At 39.8% G+C, this 17,735-nt stretch overlaps 1 protein-coding gene across 6 annotated transcripts in view; it reads right to left on the bottom strand.

The window, feature by feature from the left end:
- Positions 1-291: 291 nt before the first annotated feature.
- Positions 292-17,735, bottom strand: part of PTPRU (protein tyrosine phosphatase receptor type U) — a 691,901-nt gene continuing 674,457 nt past the window's right edge. For all 6 annotated transcript variants that reach the window (XM_039334369.1, XM_039334366.1, XM_039334364.1 and 3 more), the window contains 4 exons: positions 13,075-13,232; positions 9,447-9,582; positions 4,340-4,411; positions 292-4,148 (listed from right to left, as the gene is read on the bottom strand). In XM_039334369.1, coding sequence (XP_039190303.1) covers positions 4,349-4,411; positions 9,447-9,582; positions 13,075-13,232 — 357 coding nt within the window. In that variant the 3' untranslated portion in view covers positions 292-4,148; positions 4,340-4,348. The remainder of the gene's footprint in view (positions 4,149-4,339; positions 4,412-9,446; positions 9,583-13,074; positions 13,233-17,735) is intronic.

Genomic DNA, 17,735 nt, shown 5'->3' with positions numbered 1-17,735 from the left:
TAGGAATTGTCCAGGCTGTCTCTGCCTTGCTGAGCCCGCCAAAAGTCCCATTCTGCAAACGGTGCTGCAAGTTGTCTGCAGCGAAGGCGAGCTGTCTGGAAGTTTCCACCCCTCCCTGCTGAGCAACTACTAAATATGTAAGTAAAAGAGGGCCAGGGGTGGGAGGTGGGAGGCCAGCGGGCGCAGGGAGGGTTGCTGGCACACGTGGGGCCCGGCGGGTGGCCCAGCCGGTAGTCGGCCTGCTCTGTCTCTGCCACTTGCCAGCTACGCCTCGGCCAGCGCAGGGGGCGGCACCACGCATGCGCAGTGCTCCCAGGCAGGGAATGTCCTCAACGTACGACCGGTTGGGTAGTCCTCAACTTACGACTGGTTGGGGGTCGCGGCATTAAAAAGGTTGAGAACCACTGTTTTAAAGGTATTAGCATTAGCATCAACCCCATAAAAAAAGGGTTTCTCCAATTAGAAGTATGTCCCATTACAGTGGTACCATGGTATTCAATGTTAATTGGTTCTGGGAGGTAGGACAGATACTAAAAAGTACAAGTGCCAAACAAACCAGGTGACTTACCACATGGCCCTTTGTTTTAGCCAGGAAAAACTTTCTTCTGTCCTTTTGCCTATGTCAGTGACCTTCCCAGTATGGCCAACTTCCAGTCCACCCTCTGCAGCTGTCCCCCATCTTCCTTTTGCAGTGTGCCAAACACCAAAGAAACTAAGAGTACCAACACAACATTTTTGCACCAAAGTGCATCAAATAAATTCAATGAGTTTTGAAGCAGTTGAATACCAAGGTACCATTGTATTGAGAAATTGCCAAGGATTCACTTAGAGGGGAAGCTTCTAAGCTTTCTCAACCTTGGCAACTTTAAGATATGTGGTCTTCAACATATCTTACCATGTATATGTATTACCATGTATATCATTTAAAATACACCAGCCATTAAGGCCAGGACTCCTCCTTTTCTTCTCTATTTTCAAAATGAAAGCTGTGACTTTCAGCCAGCAGAATATTTCTCTGAGCTCCCATATTCTGTACTTATATGAAATTATATTCCATGCTTAGCCTTTTTAACACTCTAGCTGTACAAACTGTGCAAAAGCACACATGGCAGCTGTCTTTGCTTTAAATGCAAGACACTACATGTTGCTATTCTCATTAATCAATCTCCATCTTCACATTCACATTCACAGGAGGAAGGAAAAGAAAAAACAGCCCTTCTGTTTCAGCCTCAGGTTCCCATTTGTTCTACATTTTGATAATTCCATTCTGCTCAACTACATGTTATACCTGGGCCCCTGCTGATTGTCTCTTAACTCTACTGAACCAATTCCAATCTTATTTTTCCACACTGGCTTCATACATGTCCACAAGTTATATCAAGTGATGAAACATGTAGCATCAGACAATGCATGTGTTATCTATGGTTTACATACTTGCCTCTGACCTTGGGATCTATAATAAAAGACATCACACACATATTACCATTGTGCTTAGCTACAAATATCTAGGATTGTCTTCTCAAACTTTTTGGAGTACTTGGAATTAATGTTCTAAGTCTCCTCAGAGGCACCATACCAGCTGGAATCAAAACCTAATCTTTTTTAAAAAAAATCAATTCTTGCCCCATCACCTGTTTCTCAATTTAGTTCTTGTAATCCAATCACCCATTTGGGATTACATGTATTAACACTTCCTTTTGAGTGTTTCCACACCTCTTATCTCATCACTTTACCCTACTATATCTGGCTGCTACTTCTGGAGAGGTGTCATTTCACTTTCCCCAGAATTCATTGTGGAAAAAAAAGCTTTAAATCTCCCCACTTCCTCTCCCCCCCCCAAAAAAAAGAGGTAGAAACTGCATCCAAAATAGCGGATCTCGCTGATGGTCATTGTCCTTTTTTTCTCTCCTTCCCAAAAAGTCCTAAGATGGGACATTTGGGCATTCTGGAGAGAAACACCCCCCCCCAGAAAATACAAGCTGATAGATGCATGAAATAATGTAAGTTGCCATGTCATTCCTAAAAGTATTGGCTTGAGTTTCTGTTCATATTTATGCTTCTTTTCCCCTATTTTCCCCAAAAGGAATGCATCATCTTTATATCTGTTCTATGAACCAACAGATCTCCTTTCCCTTGGCTAATTCAATCAATATTCTGACCTAGAAGAATCTTCTTCCTTTATTGCATCTATCAACACAGCGACTAATGCTCTTTGTTGACAGGACTAAAAGTAATTTGGAAAAAAAAAAAAGATTCATGGTCCGAAGTCCAGAGGTTTCATGGGGAAGGGGATCAAAATCATAGGTGCCACTAGGCACCTGAAGCCCCCCTCTCTTTTTTAATGTGTTTTATGTATCTCATGCACCAAAAAGGAGCAGGGCTTCAATCACCTAAGTCATACCAACACTTTGATACTTTTTACTGCCTCATTAAGGCTCTAGCTGAAGCCTATTCATTTATATCAGTGTGATGCACTTTATAAAGCATACAAAGTCACATTAACTACTCCGCATTTTTTGCACATGCACTTGTCTGCATCATGTTGCCTGAAAATTGGAGGCATTGTGCTTTTTAAATGGACTGGCCAAATGTTTTGAACAAGCTGATCCTCCATGTTTGGTGAAAATTCTCTTAGCCTGTCTGGAGTGTCTAGTGAATCTTTTAAATAAATGGCGCACCTAAATTTTCATGCACAGCACATCTGGTGCTCTAATGCCATTCTGCATTAAAAACTCCTCTATTAATTATCTCAACAGAACCTTGCACCAAGAGTGTGAGATGTAGAAATAATCTGGTTAGCTTGGCTGATGGAGCAAAAGAAAGAAATGAGATCCAAGGTCTTGGATTCTTATAAAAACATACCTGCCCATCCTTCATATTCTTATGCTGGCATCTTTCAGCACTACCTCCTGTGAAGTCTGACTCCAAGCAAAGCCACACAAAGGCAATATAAAGCTATCTCTTCCAGCAAACTCAACCAGCTCACCTTTCCAAAGCATAAAAGTCTTCCCACTACATTAATCGTAAGTGCTGAAAACAGCTATTTGTCACCGCCTTTCATTCCAAAATCGCCACCAACACACACAGGAAAGTCTACACTTGACTCTAAAACAGAATTATCTGGATTGATAGGGACCTTTCCTTTCTTACTCATACCCCTTGCTTAATCATTGTTAGGAACATATTCTCTTCTGACTTACATGCTTGTTGGTAAACTATGAAGTCTGCATCTGTGCATGAGTTCTTGTGGCAAAGTTGTTGAAGAGGTTGCACTATTAAGAAAGTTTTATGAATAGATAGCCCTACTTGAAAAGATGCCTATCAAGGGCTACAGGTCCGACACCAATATTCTGATAATTTTTCTGACAGTGAGAAGAATTAATCAATAGAATAGCTTGTTCCTGGAGTTGTGGGTGTTCCATCACTGGAGGTTTTCAAACATAGACTAGACAACCATTTGACTGGGATGGTACAAGATCTCCTGCCTTGAGCAGAGGGTTGGACTAGAAGACCTCTGAGGCCTCTTCCAATACTAGATTCTATGGTCTAAGTAAGGCTTTTCCAAAGCTTGGATAGTTTGGAACAAAATACCCAGGTATACAGTTACCATAGTTATCTGAAAATCTGAACACCTTAATTCAAGAGCAAGACACATGCCTGCTTTCTTCCTCTTAGATGACTGGGGTTTTGTTCTGTTTTTACAGCAGTTTTCCTGCCACATAGCAATTTACAAATTCTTTGGAGGCAGGCACTAATTTGGAGACAAGAAAGGGGTGGTTATAAAGAGAAAATGAAAACTGTACATGTCCAAAGAGCATTTTAGTCCCACACTGCTTTCCCAAACAATGACAAGCTGATCTTTTCTGCCCAGAAAGCATCTTAGCTTTCAGAAGAAATTCCATTGCTTCCTCCAATCTCCTGTGGCCATGTTGATAGGAGGTGGATTTTGCTTGTTGTCTGCTGTCTGTAGTGCTGGGTTCTTTCCAGCTGCTGAGTCTTAGCATCACAAGGAGACCCACCGGGATGCCCATTCCGCACACCAGTATCCATATACATAGAAATGACACGCAGGTATCAAACTCATGGCTGGCATATGCACAACACTGTGTACATCGGTTGAGTTTGTATAGGCTCTGCTCTGCTGGCAACTAGAGAAGCAGGAGGAGGAGGATAGGAACAAAAATGAAGGTAGAGAATGAACAACACAGTCCTTGTATCTTGCCTTTTTTTCATTTTTATTCCATTGCATTGCTTTGTTTTTTCTCTCTCTCTCATTCTAATCCAAAAAAAGTCTGGGTGCAAAATGCAGGTTTGGCCCAAACCCAATACAAACACTTGCCTTTGGATGCTATCTGGTCTCCAGTGAATCCAGATATTCCAGGGCTATGTCATAGCAGAAGTGGTATTGTTCCTTTAAGGAAAGGGAAAATAAGAGAGTGAGTACATGCAAATTTGGGGGATTTTGTGTGAAAAGCAGCTTAGGTAAAAGTCCCCTTTTTCCCCTGGGCCATCCACTGTTCATTGTCCACCAATCATATACAGTCAGTTTGTTTTGGGAATAGTCTGTGCCCTTCAGAGGTTTCCCAGTGTTTAACCTTGAGGTATAGAAATTCTCTCAGGTCACAGACAGTGCTTGAATTCTTCAATTCTCTCCCAGCTCCCCATATATTCCAATTACTCCCCTCCCCCCTCCCTAGTTTCTGTTGTCTGGCTGTAAGCAGAGATGTATTAGAAGTCAACCATGACAGACTCACTTAATAACCACCTTGCTTAACAATGGAAATTTGGGTCCCAATTGTGGCTGCAAGTCAATAATTTCCTGACTACGTTTTATTCTCTCTAAGTGGTCCTTGGTTAGGGTTGTTTGTTATTCCCTATTTTAGCTAAGTACCTACTATATTTGGTGGTATGGATTGCAACCCATCACAAAAGTTCTCTTATGTAGTGAGTTGTTTATAAAGGCTTTTAATAAAATAATAATATAATAAATAAAAAAGAGCTGCTGGAAAGTGGTCCTGGGAGAAGATTATTTAACCTTGGCTGTGGTCTTAATTTAAAAACCCTGATTGGCCATTATGGGAAACAATAATTCAATATAGTACCTGCAGATACAATATTTCCTCAGTTGATTACAATTTAATTAAATATGATTTTTTTAAAAAAAATAGGGCTGAAACTTTATGTGAGATTTCAACAGTTACATGTCATCTCAGGATGAACTTGCCAACATTTTTCAAGATTTACAGCCTAGAAACATAACATTGCCTAATGGCACCAGAGGCCTGAAAAATTAGTGACCCCTAAGATAAGCCTTCAGTTGATGAAGGATGTGGCTTTTTATTTTTGTAGTCCAAAAGGAAGGTGACTTACTACCTACTTGTCAGAAAGCCTAAATTAAGTTCCCTCTTTTATATAGGAGCAACCATTTCATGAAAATCCTTGTATGTCTTGTTTTAAAAGACAGGGCAGCTGTTTTCAGCTGAGGCAACTAAGTTCTGAAAATAATGAAATACTGTCTACTCTAGGAAGAATTAAGTCATAGCAAAAGGGTTCCAGTTATAAGGTAATTGTGACAAAGATATACAGTATAACTGATTAAGTTACTCGTAAATTCCAAAAAAGTTCTATTGCACAAAGTGATCTAAAGATGCAATGAATCCTTTATTCAAAATCTAATAATGTCTTGGAGCGGGTGGTAGAGGAAGAAAAATAAATAGCTCAAGAACTGCTAAATTATTCCAGTTAGGAAAACATTATAAAAGCATGGGTCTTGGATCCTCTGAATTTAAGAGCAAGAATGATGTAATCGTTGAATTGAACAATAAACACTGGGATAGTTTTGTTGAGCATAACCCAGAAGTATAGGAGAAAGATATTCAATGTTCCATAACGTGTTACAAGATAACTCACAATTCCTATCCTCCGTGAGCTGCACTGGTTGCCTATTGGTCTCCGGGTCCAATTCAAGGTGTTGGTTATTACCTTTAAAGCTCTATATGGCTCAGGGCCAGGCTATTTGTGAGACCGCCTACTACCTCATAGTTCCCTTCGTCCGGTTAGATCCCACAGGCTGGGCCTCCTTCAGGTCCCGTTGGCCAAGCAGTGCCATTTGGTGGGGCCGCGGGGGAGGGCTTTCTCTGTGATGGTGCCCACGTCTTGGAACCAGCTCCCCCCGGAGATTAGGACCGCTCCCACCCTGTTGATTTTCCGCAAGCTGCTTAAGATCTGGCTTTTCCGGCAGGCCTGGGGTTTATAAAATCTGACCCCTGGATGAATGTTATTGTATTGTTTGTTTTGTTTTGTTAAGTTATGTTGTGTTTTTATTGTTAGCCGCCCGGAGTCCTGCGGGAGTGGGGCGGTCTATAAATTTTAATTAAAAAAAATTCACAAACTATTATATGGGTCGGGACACAATTATCTTTTCATTTTCACATTTCTCTGAATTTTATAATACAGCTCTCCAAATTGTGTAAAATGCATTCATTTCTCACACCAAGCAAAAGTATGTTAAGTAAGACAATGTACAAAACTGGGCAGTGGAAGAAAGCCTGTGCTAATATATGCAAACTGATATAGAAACTAGTCTAATGTAGCAGTTTTATCTTTATGAAAATAAAAAGAATTAGAAACTTGTAGAAAGTGAGGCTGGCAGATCTTCTACCTCTATTTTAACCTCAGGGCTTTTATGTCCTATTTTATTCAGCAGAATAGTTGTGAGTTTGAAATTGGGGAGAGGAAAATACTTATGCTATTCTGATCTACTTGGATAAAAAACAAACAAAGTATAAATGTTGGCATAAATAATATAAATAACCTTTTCCCCATTATTCTTTCTACTCAAAGTAGCTGGAAAAGTATAACAGCACTTGCTACAGTCCTACACACACTCTAAGCACTAACTACAATCCAATACACACTCTACCAAGTGTGTACCATTCCTTTGAGGTAATCTTGACTCTTGGCAACCACATAGCCAAATGCCTGCAATTTTCTTGGCAATTTCTGGAAATAATTTGCTGTTGCCTTCTTCTGAGGTTGCAGAGAGAGTGATTGGCCAAAGGTCACACAGCTGGCTTTGTGCCTAAGACAGGATTAGAAGTCTTGGTCTTCCAGTTAATAACCCAGAGCCTTTAACTTCAACTGGTTGAAAAAAATTATGCAGATGTGATTGTTTACTGAGCAATGAGTTACAGCAGAGGTCCCCTACCTTTGGGGCACCAGGGACCAATTACGTGGAGAGAGATTTTTCCACAGACTGGAGGAGACATGGTTTTGTGTGCTAACTGCATCACGTGGATGGGGCTTTGATTGTTTGTGCGGCCCAGTTGCTGGCATGCCACGGCCCGGTATCGGTCCACGGACTGGGGGTTGGGGATCCCTGAGCTACAGAGTTACTGTATAGTTTCTACCTGCCCCATCAGATCCAGTACAGAAGTTGGGGGGGGGGGAGGCAAAGGATTCTCCTGCCCAGTCACGTTCAACTTCAGGGGACAGCGCTCATCTCCATTTCCTAGCCGAGGGAGCCAGGGTTGTCCAAAGATGCTTCTGTGGTCATGTGGCCAGCATGATTATACACCGAGGTGCACAAAATGCTGTTACCTTCCCACCAAAGTGATACCCGTTTATCTACTTGCACTCGCATGCTTTCAAACTGCTAGTTTGGCAGGAGCTGGGGCAAAAACAGGAGCTCACCCCATCATGTAATACTTGGGTCTTGAACTGCCAACCTTCTGTTTGGTGAGCCAGTGTCATAACCATTATGACAACCATTAAACAATGTTGGAGTTGGGCAGAACATCAGAAAGGAAGAGATCAAAGAGATTAACATAGTACTTTTGGATTGAAAAAAAAATTCTACTTCTTTATAATAATGTAGATAAATAAAATCCCAGCATCAGAGAAGGATGCTTGCAGGGGCCAGATCCTTAACAGACACAGATCATGAAGCTCTACTAATAGCAACGCTCTCATTTATTCCTGCAGTGAGATCATTAAGCTAAGTCTCAGGAATCAGATTTTGCAGGCTCAATAGAAGTTGGGGGAAGATTGAGTTCTGGTTGAAAACACTAGTTTGCATATCCTAATACCTTACAATTTAGCCCAATAGGTTATACAACTCAATGCCAGTTCACTTTTTTTTTTTAAATTGCCTTGGCTTAATTCCATCCTTCATCTTGCTCAATTGAATTTTTTCTCTCTGTAATGCTATCAGAGCAACCTCTATAGGCATTTCATCTCGCAAGGGAGAAATTTCATAATCCATAATTCAAAATCCAAACCTTGTATTTCCCCTCTAAAGCAATGTTTAAGACATGCCTCTCTTTCTTCTTCTACACAACAGAAAATCTGCCCAATATTGCTGAATCTATAGCTCCTGGCATCCTTCCCCCATTGGCCATGCTAGCTGAGGCTGTTGGGAGATGTAGTTCATAACATATAAAATATCTATTTTATGTTTTGTAGAGGACACTTTGAGAGAGAAGACATGGGAACTGTACACAGAGAAAACATTTCCTCTGAGATATTGTATATGCAATTATGCTTCCTGATCTGATTAAATGGGCGTATCACTTCTCTCTTCCATTCTGATTTGGTTTAATGATATTACAATGTGGCCAATCAATCAACCCTGATTGTTTTTTGGAACGACAGATACTGAAGCTGAAGTTCAAATACTTTGCCCACTAAATGAGAAGAGAAGACTCCTTGGAAAAGACCCTGATGTTAGGAAAGACGGAAAGGCAAAAGGAGAAGGGGATGCCAGAGAATGAGATGGTTAGATAGATTCACAAACACAATGAACATGAATTTAGGCAAATTCCAGAAGCAGTGGAGGATAGGGTGCCTGGCGTGCCATGGTCCATGGGGTTGTGAAGAGTAGGAGATGACCGAAAAACAACAAAATGTAGGCAGCAAGTGTTACACTACACTGTAGTGTTCATTTATGTATTTATGCATTTGTGATGTGACATATTAAAAACCTACTTTATTTTCATTTTCAGAACACACAAAGCATAGTGGGAAAACTAGATATTGGTTGCATATCATTTCATCAGACCAAAAAGCTTATACCATCTGGCACCAGGGATCAGACTAAACACCAATCTATAGTAGCTCTTTGTTCTTCAAAAGGGCAACCAATTTCTTTCCAGACAATTCTAAGCATGACATGAATGGAAATTTCTACTGTTTTATTTGAATTTAGTGGCATGATGAATTCTACCAGCTGTGATGATTCCACAGAATTTCCATATCAAAGGTTCACAGTAATTGGTATAAACTTCTGAGTATGGACATTCTTTTGATAGTTGAAAAATGCCCCTATCCACCTTCTGTTTTCGTAAGTAATAGTCACATTTTACAGGAGCAAGTTCCATAATTTCTTGAAGAAATACGAAAACACTCTTTAAGAAAAGTAGGTCAAATAAATACTACCCACTACTTACAAAGGTCTCGACCATATTTGGCTTATAGTTGCGAAGGGTCTTTGCGGCAAAAAAAACATCCACCAGCTTGTGGCACCTGATCATCTCCAGGATCATGGTGCAGGCGCAGAAGGTACCACTCCGTCCACCTCCATTCCTAAAGCAGAAATTAGACACATGAAGAAAGCATCTAAAAGGAGCCTAATAAGAACAGTAGAGCAGTAGTCCATATTAGGCCTAGCATTAGGGAGAGAACAAGCAAATAAAGCAAATATAATGTGTCCAGTTCTTCCATATCATTATCCAGATCGCTTCAGAAAGATTAAATTAAAAGATGGGTTGATGCTACTCACAAGGCATGTTGCTGAAATGAACTGAGTTGAGAAAAGATGTAGAATTTATGGCATTTATGTATCGTGTTTAGTATGATTTATCTGACCCTTGAAAACCATGTTGTTTGGAAGCTTTAACAAAGGGCTCTCATCATAGGTAACTTTGTAAAATGATGCTTTAGTCAAATACTGCCCAGCTTACAGAGACTTTTGTTCAGCAAACAGTAAAGAACTCATTCTTTTATTATTGTCTTCGAAGTGTGGAACACACAAAGGAATTACAATCAATTCTCACTGTCTTTGACTTTAGAAAAAGCAGCAAGATATATTGCCTCATCCTAGATATTAATTGGTTTAACTGATGACTTTCTACTCGATGTTGCTGGAGTTATGCTATGATATATATATTTTTAAAGTAATCATCTCTTTTTATATTTGGCATTTTTCTCTTAATCTCTATGCAAGTTATTTACAGGTAGACAGGGCAGGCTATAAATCCAGTAAATAAGCAAAAGCTGCACAAGCAATCTCTTGTCCATTTTGTTTTGCTCAAGAGGAATAATAATGAACTGGTATGGAAATGAACTGATAATGAACTGGAAATTAGTTTAATATTTATTTTTATGCTTCCCACAAGAGGCAGAATAGACCGTCAGATTGCACACTTTTTCAGAAAACAATGTGTTTCTTTCCGGGTGATGTATAACTGAGTTAAGCTTTCAACATAGCCATTTTTAAAACAAAGGGCCCTAGATTGCCTGTTTCTGATTGAATATGATGGCTGGTGGCAATATCTGAGAAATAACCCTTAGTAAGAGATTAAATTGCTGAGCAAGATTCAACTGAGTGCTTAAACACACAAGAGTTTAAAGATAATTAAAAAAATAGAGGGGAAGGAAACTGTTATACTATGCAATGGTGAGAAACCTGTTAATGAAAATAATAGCTGCAAGCACTATTACACAGTTGTGGTCATGCAGCATATTAACCTTTCAGGAAAAGTATTGCATAAATACCAACACTGTATTATTATTTGCACTGGGCCAAATTTTTCACCTATTTTAAGTGGATAGGATGGAAACAACCTTCAAATATCAAAACGTTGTTTGGGATGTTCTATACACAAGTTGAGATCTCATGTTTGGGTTTGAGGCAAAGTTATTATTTAATATGGTCATTTCCAACCTGAGCATTCTTCAGATCTTTGGTTATCAAATTCTTTCTTTTCTTTCTTTTTGTAACAAGAATAACTAAATTCTTTGTTGTTTTCTGATCCGGAAAATAGGTCAGAAAACATTTTGGACAGCCTCTCTCTACTGCTATTGCATTTCATCCAATATTGAAGCTAATCTCAAAAGAAAACTTGGTTGCCTTTTTCTGGATCTGATCACAAACCTCTTCTATTCCAGAATGTTATTTTGACAGGGGAAAGATGGGCATTTAGAATGACAACTCCCAAATCAATCAAACCAAACACCTGTGCATAATATTGTCACTGTCTCAAACTCTCAGTATAAGATTAAGGCACTTCAAATGCTCCTACTCAAGCACCTGTTTGGCTTTGTGTAAACTGGTGTGACCCAAGCAAAATTAGTTTCTCTCCCAGCAGCTTACGGACATGTTGCCAGCTTACGCTGTAAATTCTTCTGGGCATGGATTCCCTTCAGAGCTAATAAATCCTTCACACTTGATATAATCAAATTAGCCAGATGTATACAAGATGGCTGTTTATAAGCCAAAGCCTCCTATTTTCTCAGCCTTTCTTTCTTCAATCCCTTACCCTCTGGAATTTGCAGACATGCTGCCAAATTATCTTTAGACTAATACACAACCTTAATTTGGCTGTTTCGCTGCTGGATGCCCTTCTCAACTTGGAAGCTTGCTTGTTCTCTTGGAATGTGGATGTTGTTGAACCAAAAATCAACAGCTGAATAGCAACACAGCGATTGTGTTTTTCCTAAGATATCTTTTCAAATCAGTTTTGGCTGCTTTTGATCCCTGGCAGCAGCTGTTTACTTAGATGAAACTACAACCTGCTTTTTTACACATTGCATAGCCCTGTGACTTTGAGCAGCTTTTCAGATTTCTGGGCAGAGCCTGTGAAAAGTTCAGTTAATGGGGTGAATAGGGATATTGAGGAGAAAGGCTTCAATCCATAAGGTTACATTTCCTCTCAATTTAATTGTACCCATGTGTTTAATGAACACTTGCACAGGACACTTAGGATCTTCTGATCTGGTTAGAAATAACAAATTTGAATAATTAGTCTATAGCTTTCAAGAACATGCCTTAGGTCCATGTTTTAACACAGTAACAGAGTTGGAAGGGACCTTGGAGATCTTCTAGTCCAACCCGATGCTCAGGCAGGACACCCTATACCATTTCAGACAAATGGTTGTCCAATTTCTTCTTAAAACCTCCAGTGTTGGGGCACCCACAACTTCTGGAGGCAAGTTGTTCCCCTGATTAATTGTTCTAACTGTCAGGGAATTCTTCCTTGGTTCTAGGTTTGCTTCTTTTCCTGATTAGTTGCCATCCATTGTTTCTTGTCCTGCCTTCAGGTGCTTTGCAGAATATTCCTCTTCTTTGTGGCAGCCCCTTACAGGCTGTCATGCTACCCCTAGTCCTTCTTTTCATTAAACTAGACATACCCAATTCCTGCAACCGTTCTTCATATATTTTAGCCTCCAGTCCTCTAATCATCTTTGTTGCTCTTCTCTGCACTCTTTTCTACAGTCTCAACATTTTTTTACATCATAGCAACCAAAACTGGGTGAAGTATTTCATGTCTTACCAAGGCACTATAAAGTGGTATTAACACTTCACATGATCTTGATTCTATCCCTCTGTAATGCAGCCTAGGACTGTGTTGGATTTGCCCTGTTCCTCTTCCATTCTTCCTTGTATAAGCACCCATGCTGAAAGTATGGCTTATTTAAACCACAGTTTTCATTATATGTGAATCAAGAGGTTTAGGATTAATTTCTGTTTATTAACCATGATATAATAGTAAGTTTGCTTATGTTCTTGACAGAGCTTAATCCTTCTTGTATAAGAAACACTGATATTAATAACCACAAGCACGAGCTTTGCAAGTGGACCCTTATCCACCGTGCTATTTCAACTATTTCCCTGTAGATTCTTTGCCTATGGAGAGTTACAATCCACAGAACCTCGTGATCCTATTTGCGTTATGTTGCTAACAAGGCAGACAACAGTGCAGAACTGACTTGGAGACACAAATACCACCTCCCTCACTTGAGAAACATTGATTCTCCAATTCTGCCCTCTTCCCACTTAATCCAAGTAATACTTACAAACAATGGACAATGGTCCTGCCATTGCCACTCTCTTCTTGCCACTTCTCTACTTGGGCTAATAAATTCAGGAAAGACTTTTTCGAGTCTGGAATATCTCTGTAGGCTGACCACCGCAGGTACTGAAAGTGCCGGACCATCAAGTGTCCTTCCTGTAACTAGAGAAGCCTTGTAATTAGTTCTCTTCTTGTCAAGTTTGCTAAAGCCAGAAGTCTTGAATCAGCTGTTTTCCAGGATGAAACATAACTTGGAATCTGATAGAGGCATCAGATGTCCATCTGCTTGCTTTTTATTCTAGGATAAAGATACACTAAGTCTGGGTTTCTCAACCTTGGCAACTTTAAGATGTGTGGATTTCAACTCACAGAATTCCCCAGTCAGCTGTTGGCTGGGGAATTCTGGGAGTTGAAGTCCATGTGTTAGTGCCAAGTTTGGGGAACCCTGCACTAAACCATTCACACCTCCCCAAATCTTTGGATTTAATCCCAGAAACTTTCTCAAATGACATTTTTTATCAAGGTGAAATAATAAGAGAATAATCTTATTAGCCAGATTTAGGTTCAATGTTAAGAAATTAAATCAATTTTTTTATCTCTATTGTATTCAGTTTTTTTTTTTAAGCAGTCACCCTAAGAATGACATTCAAAAACTCTCTGGAGCTTGATTGCCCATACTCTTGCTTAGTGTTTCCCAGAGATGCATGGACCTCAACTCCCAGAATTCTTAGAAATGATCAAGCTAGTTACAGAATTCTGGGAAGGGTTTATGATCAGGAAATATTGTTCTAGGGGCATAGGAATAGGCAAGAGTCCCGAATTTCAATCAGTTGCATTGAACTAGGCAAACAATACTTTACTTCAAAATGAGGTAAATCTACTCAGCTGAACTTCTGCCCTAAAATTCTACCCCTTCATTAAGTTAAGATGAGGTTGCCTCATCTTTACAATATGACTCATTGTTGGGCCTCAATCCAGTAGTTGCTAACAACTGGCTTACATTGTTTTGTAGCAGGGAGTCTGTGATTCATGAAAATAGGGAATAACCTACTTAGTACAACATGAATCACAGGCAATTCTACTCAGGAGCTCAAATAATGCTGCTCAAAATGTTTCAACTCTTTAGCTGGGGAAAAAATAATAATCTTAGATCTGATACATACATAACCAACCAAGTATACAAGCATATCAAGATTCCTTGTGTTTCAGCAAGATGCTACATGCTGATAAGATTTAAAAAATAATAATAAAGAGACAGAGAAAATTAAAGCCACTAATGCAGTCATTCCAAAATGAATTTTAGAGCATCAGCTGTAAATCAGCTGAGAGGCACAGGATATTTCATGGGGCATAGTAGAAGAATGAAATGACCTGCTCTTATTTGGTTCTGAGTTACTGATTCTTTGGATTTGTTCCTAAATTCAGGATATTCCTCGACTTACAATCACAATTGAATCCAAAATTTATGTTGGTAAGTGAGACATTTGTTAAGTGAATTCTGCCCCATTTTATGACCTTTCTTGCCAAGTGAATCACTGCAGTTCTTAAAATTAGTAACACAGTTGTTAAGTGAATCTGGCTTCCCCATTGACTTTGCTTGTCAGATGGTCACAAAAAAGGTGAACATATGAGTCAGTTGGCAACCATCAGAATTTTGATCACATGACCAGGGGAATGTTGCAACGGTCATAAATATGAAAAAGGTCATAACTTACATTTTTCAGTACTGTTGTAACTTTGAACGGTCACTAAATAACTGCTGTAAGTTGAGGATTACCTGTATTAGCTCCACCTTGTACACAGACACACACATAGTCCCATCTGTAGGTACAGATAGTCCTTGACTTGTTTAGCGACCATTCAAAATGACAAAGGCACTGAAAAAAATGACTTATGACCAGGACACACACTTATGACTGTTGCAGCATCCCCATGGTCACATCATCAAAAGTCAGGCACTTGGCAACCTGCATGTACTTAACATGTGATCACCATTTGTGACTTTCCCAGCTGGCCTCCAGCAAGCAAAATCAATAACGGAAGCCAGATTTGCTTAACAACCAGGTGATTTATTTAACAACTGCAGCAATTTGCTTAATAACTGTGACAAAAAAGTTGTAATATCAGGCATGACTCATTTAACAACCCCCTGCTTAGCAATGGAGTTCCTGGTCCCTGTTGTAATTTAAGGACTGCCTGTATTAGAGCTACATTGGTTTCAAAAATGATTTGGAAGAGGTGCTTGCTGGTGCATGAAAGCCAGAAAAGCAGAACCTTTTTAGAGCAGGAGTCCCCAACACAGGGCCACACAAACAAGAAAAGCCCCATCCGTGAGATGCAGGCAGCACACAAAACCATGCCCCCTCCAGTCTGCAGAAAAACCTCTCTCCACGTAACCAGTCCCTGGTGCCCAGAAGTTTGGGGACCTCTGTTTAGAGCACTGCTGTGCTTGCACTCCCAAAAATTCCAGAGCACCTCTTGCAAATAAGTTGTGAAGTATGCATGACCCTACTATATTTGCAGCCAGACAGCTAGCTTGCTATCTTCTGGCAGTCAATGACTGTTGCCTGTTTGCATTCATTTGGTGTTCACTGCATAGTAGTAGTAGTAATAATAATAATAATAGTAGTAGTAGTAGTAGTAGTAGTAGTAGTAGTAGTAGTAGTAGTAGTAATAACCTGAGCAAAAAGGAAACCGCCCCAATAGCAGAGGAACAAAAGATCAACTCCTAATAGACAAAATGATCTTGGAAAACTGCAAGAAAAGGAAGACCAACCTGAATATGGCATGGATTGACTACAAAAAGGCATTTGACTCTCTGCCACATGACTGGATAATCAAGTGCCTAGAAATAACAGGAATCAGTAGAAACATCAGAAAATTTGTGCAAAGATCGATGACACAATGGAAGACACAGTTGCAGATCAATGGTGAGAGACTGGGAGAGGTTAATATCAAGAGAGGAATATTTCAAGGAGATTCATTATCACCATTACTATTTGTTATTGCACTGTTTCCTCTGTCAACAATACTGAATAACTCAGGACATGGCTATCAAACATCAAAAACATCTACCTGACTATCCCATCTCCTTTACATGGATGATCTGAAGCTGTATGGAAAAACATTATCTGAAATAGAATCGCTGCTCAACACTGTTCGTATATATAGCCAAGATATTGTAATGGAGTTTGGCTTGGACAAATGTGCCACACTTACTATCAAACAAGGAAAAATAGTGAAAACTGAAGGAATCAAGATGCCCCACGAAAATAACATTAAGAGCCTGGATGAGGAAGATTACTACAAATACTTGGGTATCCTTCAAGCTGACAACATCAAGCACACTGAAGTAAAAAATAAAAAAAAAAGATTAGAGGCGAATACATCAAGAGAGTGAAGAAGATCTTAAAGTCCAAACTCAATGGAGGAAATACCATTAAGGCAATCAACACCTGGGCAATTCCAGTCATTAGGTACACAGCTGGAATAGTTGACTGGACTCAAGCAGAACTAAAAGCAATGGATAGGAAGACCAGAAAAATAATGACAATGAATCATGCCCTTCATCCACGCAGTGACATTGACAGACTTTATCTACCAAGGCAAATAGGTGGGCGTGGAATGCTACAAGTACATCAGATGGTTGAAGAAGAAAAAGTGGCTTTGGAAGAATATCTAAAGAACAATAATGAAGATGCACTGAAATTAGTATATCAGGAAGGCTTACTGACTACTGGAGAGACCAAACAGGCCTACAAGAAAGACCAAATGAAGAACAGAATAGAGGCATGGGAAGACAAAGCACTACATGGCCAATATGTTAAAAAAATAGCTGGGAAAGCAGATAATAACAAGACCTGGCAATGGCTAAGAGCAGGAAAATTGAAGAAAGAGACCGAGGGACTAATTAGTAATAGTAATAGTAGTAAAGTTGGAAGGGACCTTGGAGGTCATTAGTCCAACCCCCTGCTCAGGCAGGAAACCCTACACCATTTCGGACAAATGGCTGTCCAGTCTCTTCTTTAAAAACTTCCAGTGTTGGAGCATTTACTGCTTCTGGAGGCAGGCTGTTCCACTGATTAATTGTTCTCACTGTCAGGAAGTTTCTCCTTAGTTCTAGGTTGCTTCTCTCCTTGATTAGTTTCCACCTGTCGCTTCTTGTTCCTGCCTTCAGGTGCTTTGGAAAATAGCTTAATTCCCTCTTCTTTATGACAGCCCCTGAGATATTGGAATACTGCTATCATGTCCTGGCTGCACAAGACCAAGCCTTAAGGACAAATGCATATAAAGTCAAAATTGAGAAGACAGCAACAGACAGTAAGTGCTGCCTATGCAAAGAAGCTAAAGAAACAGTGGACCACTTGGTAAGCTGTTGCCAGAAGATTGCGCAAACTGACTACAAGCAGCAGCATGACAAAGTAGCAACAATCGTGCATTGGAAGATCTGCAAAAAATATCATTTGCCTGTAAGCAAAAACTGGTGGGATCATAAAATAGAGAAAGTCACAGAAAATGATAAAATTAAACTGCTCTGGGACTTCAGAATTCAAACAGCCAAGCACCTACAACATAACACCCCAGACTTAACAATTGTCGATAAGAAAGACAGAAAAGTCTGGATAGTGGACGTGGCAGTGCCTAGAGACAGCAGAATAGACGAGA

Source organism: Crotalus tigris, unplaced genomic scaffold (genome assembly GCF_016545835.1).
Source record: "Crotalus tigris isolate CLP2741 ecotype Arizona unplaced genomic scaffold, ASM1654583v1 scf7180000017628.32516253702:7417878, whole genome shotgun sequence".
NCBI lineage: Eukaryota > Metazoa > Chordata > Lepidosauria > Squamata > Viperidae > Crotalus > Crotalus tigris.
Note: the sequence above shows the minus strand (reverse complement) of the source record. Positions and strands in the feature narration are given on the sequence as shown.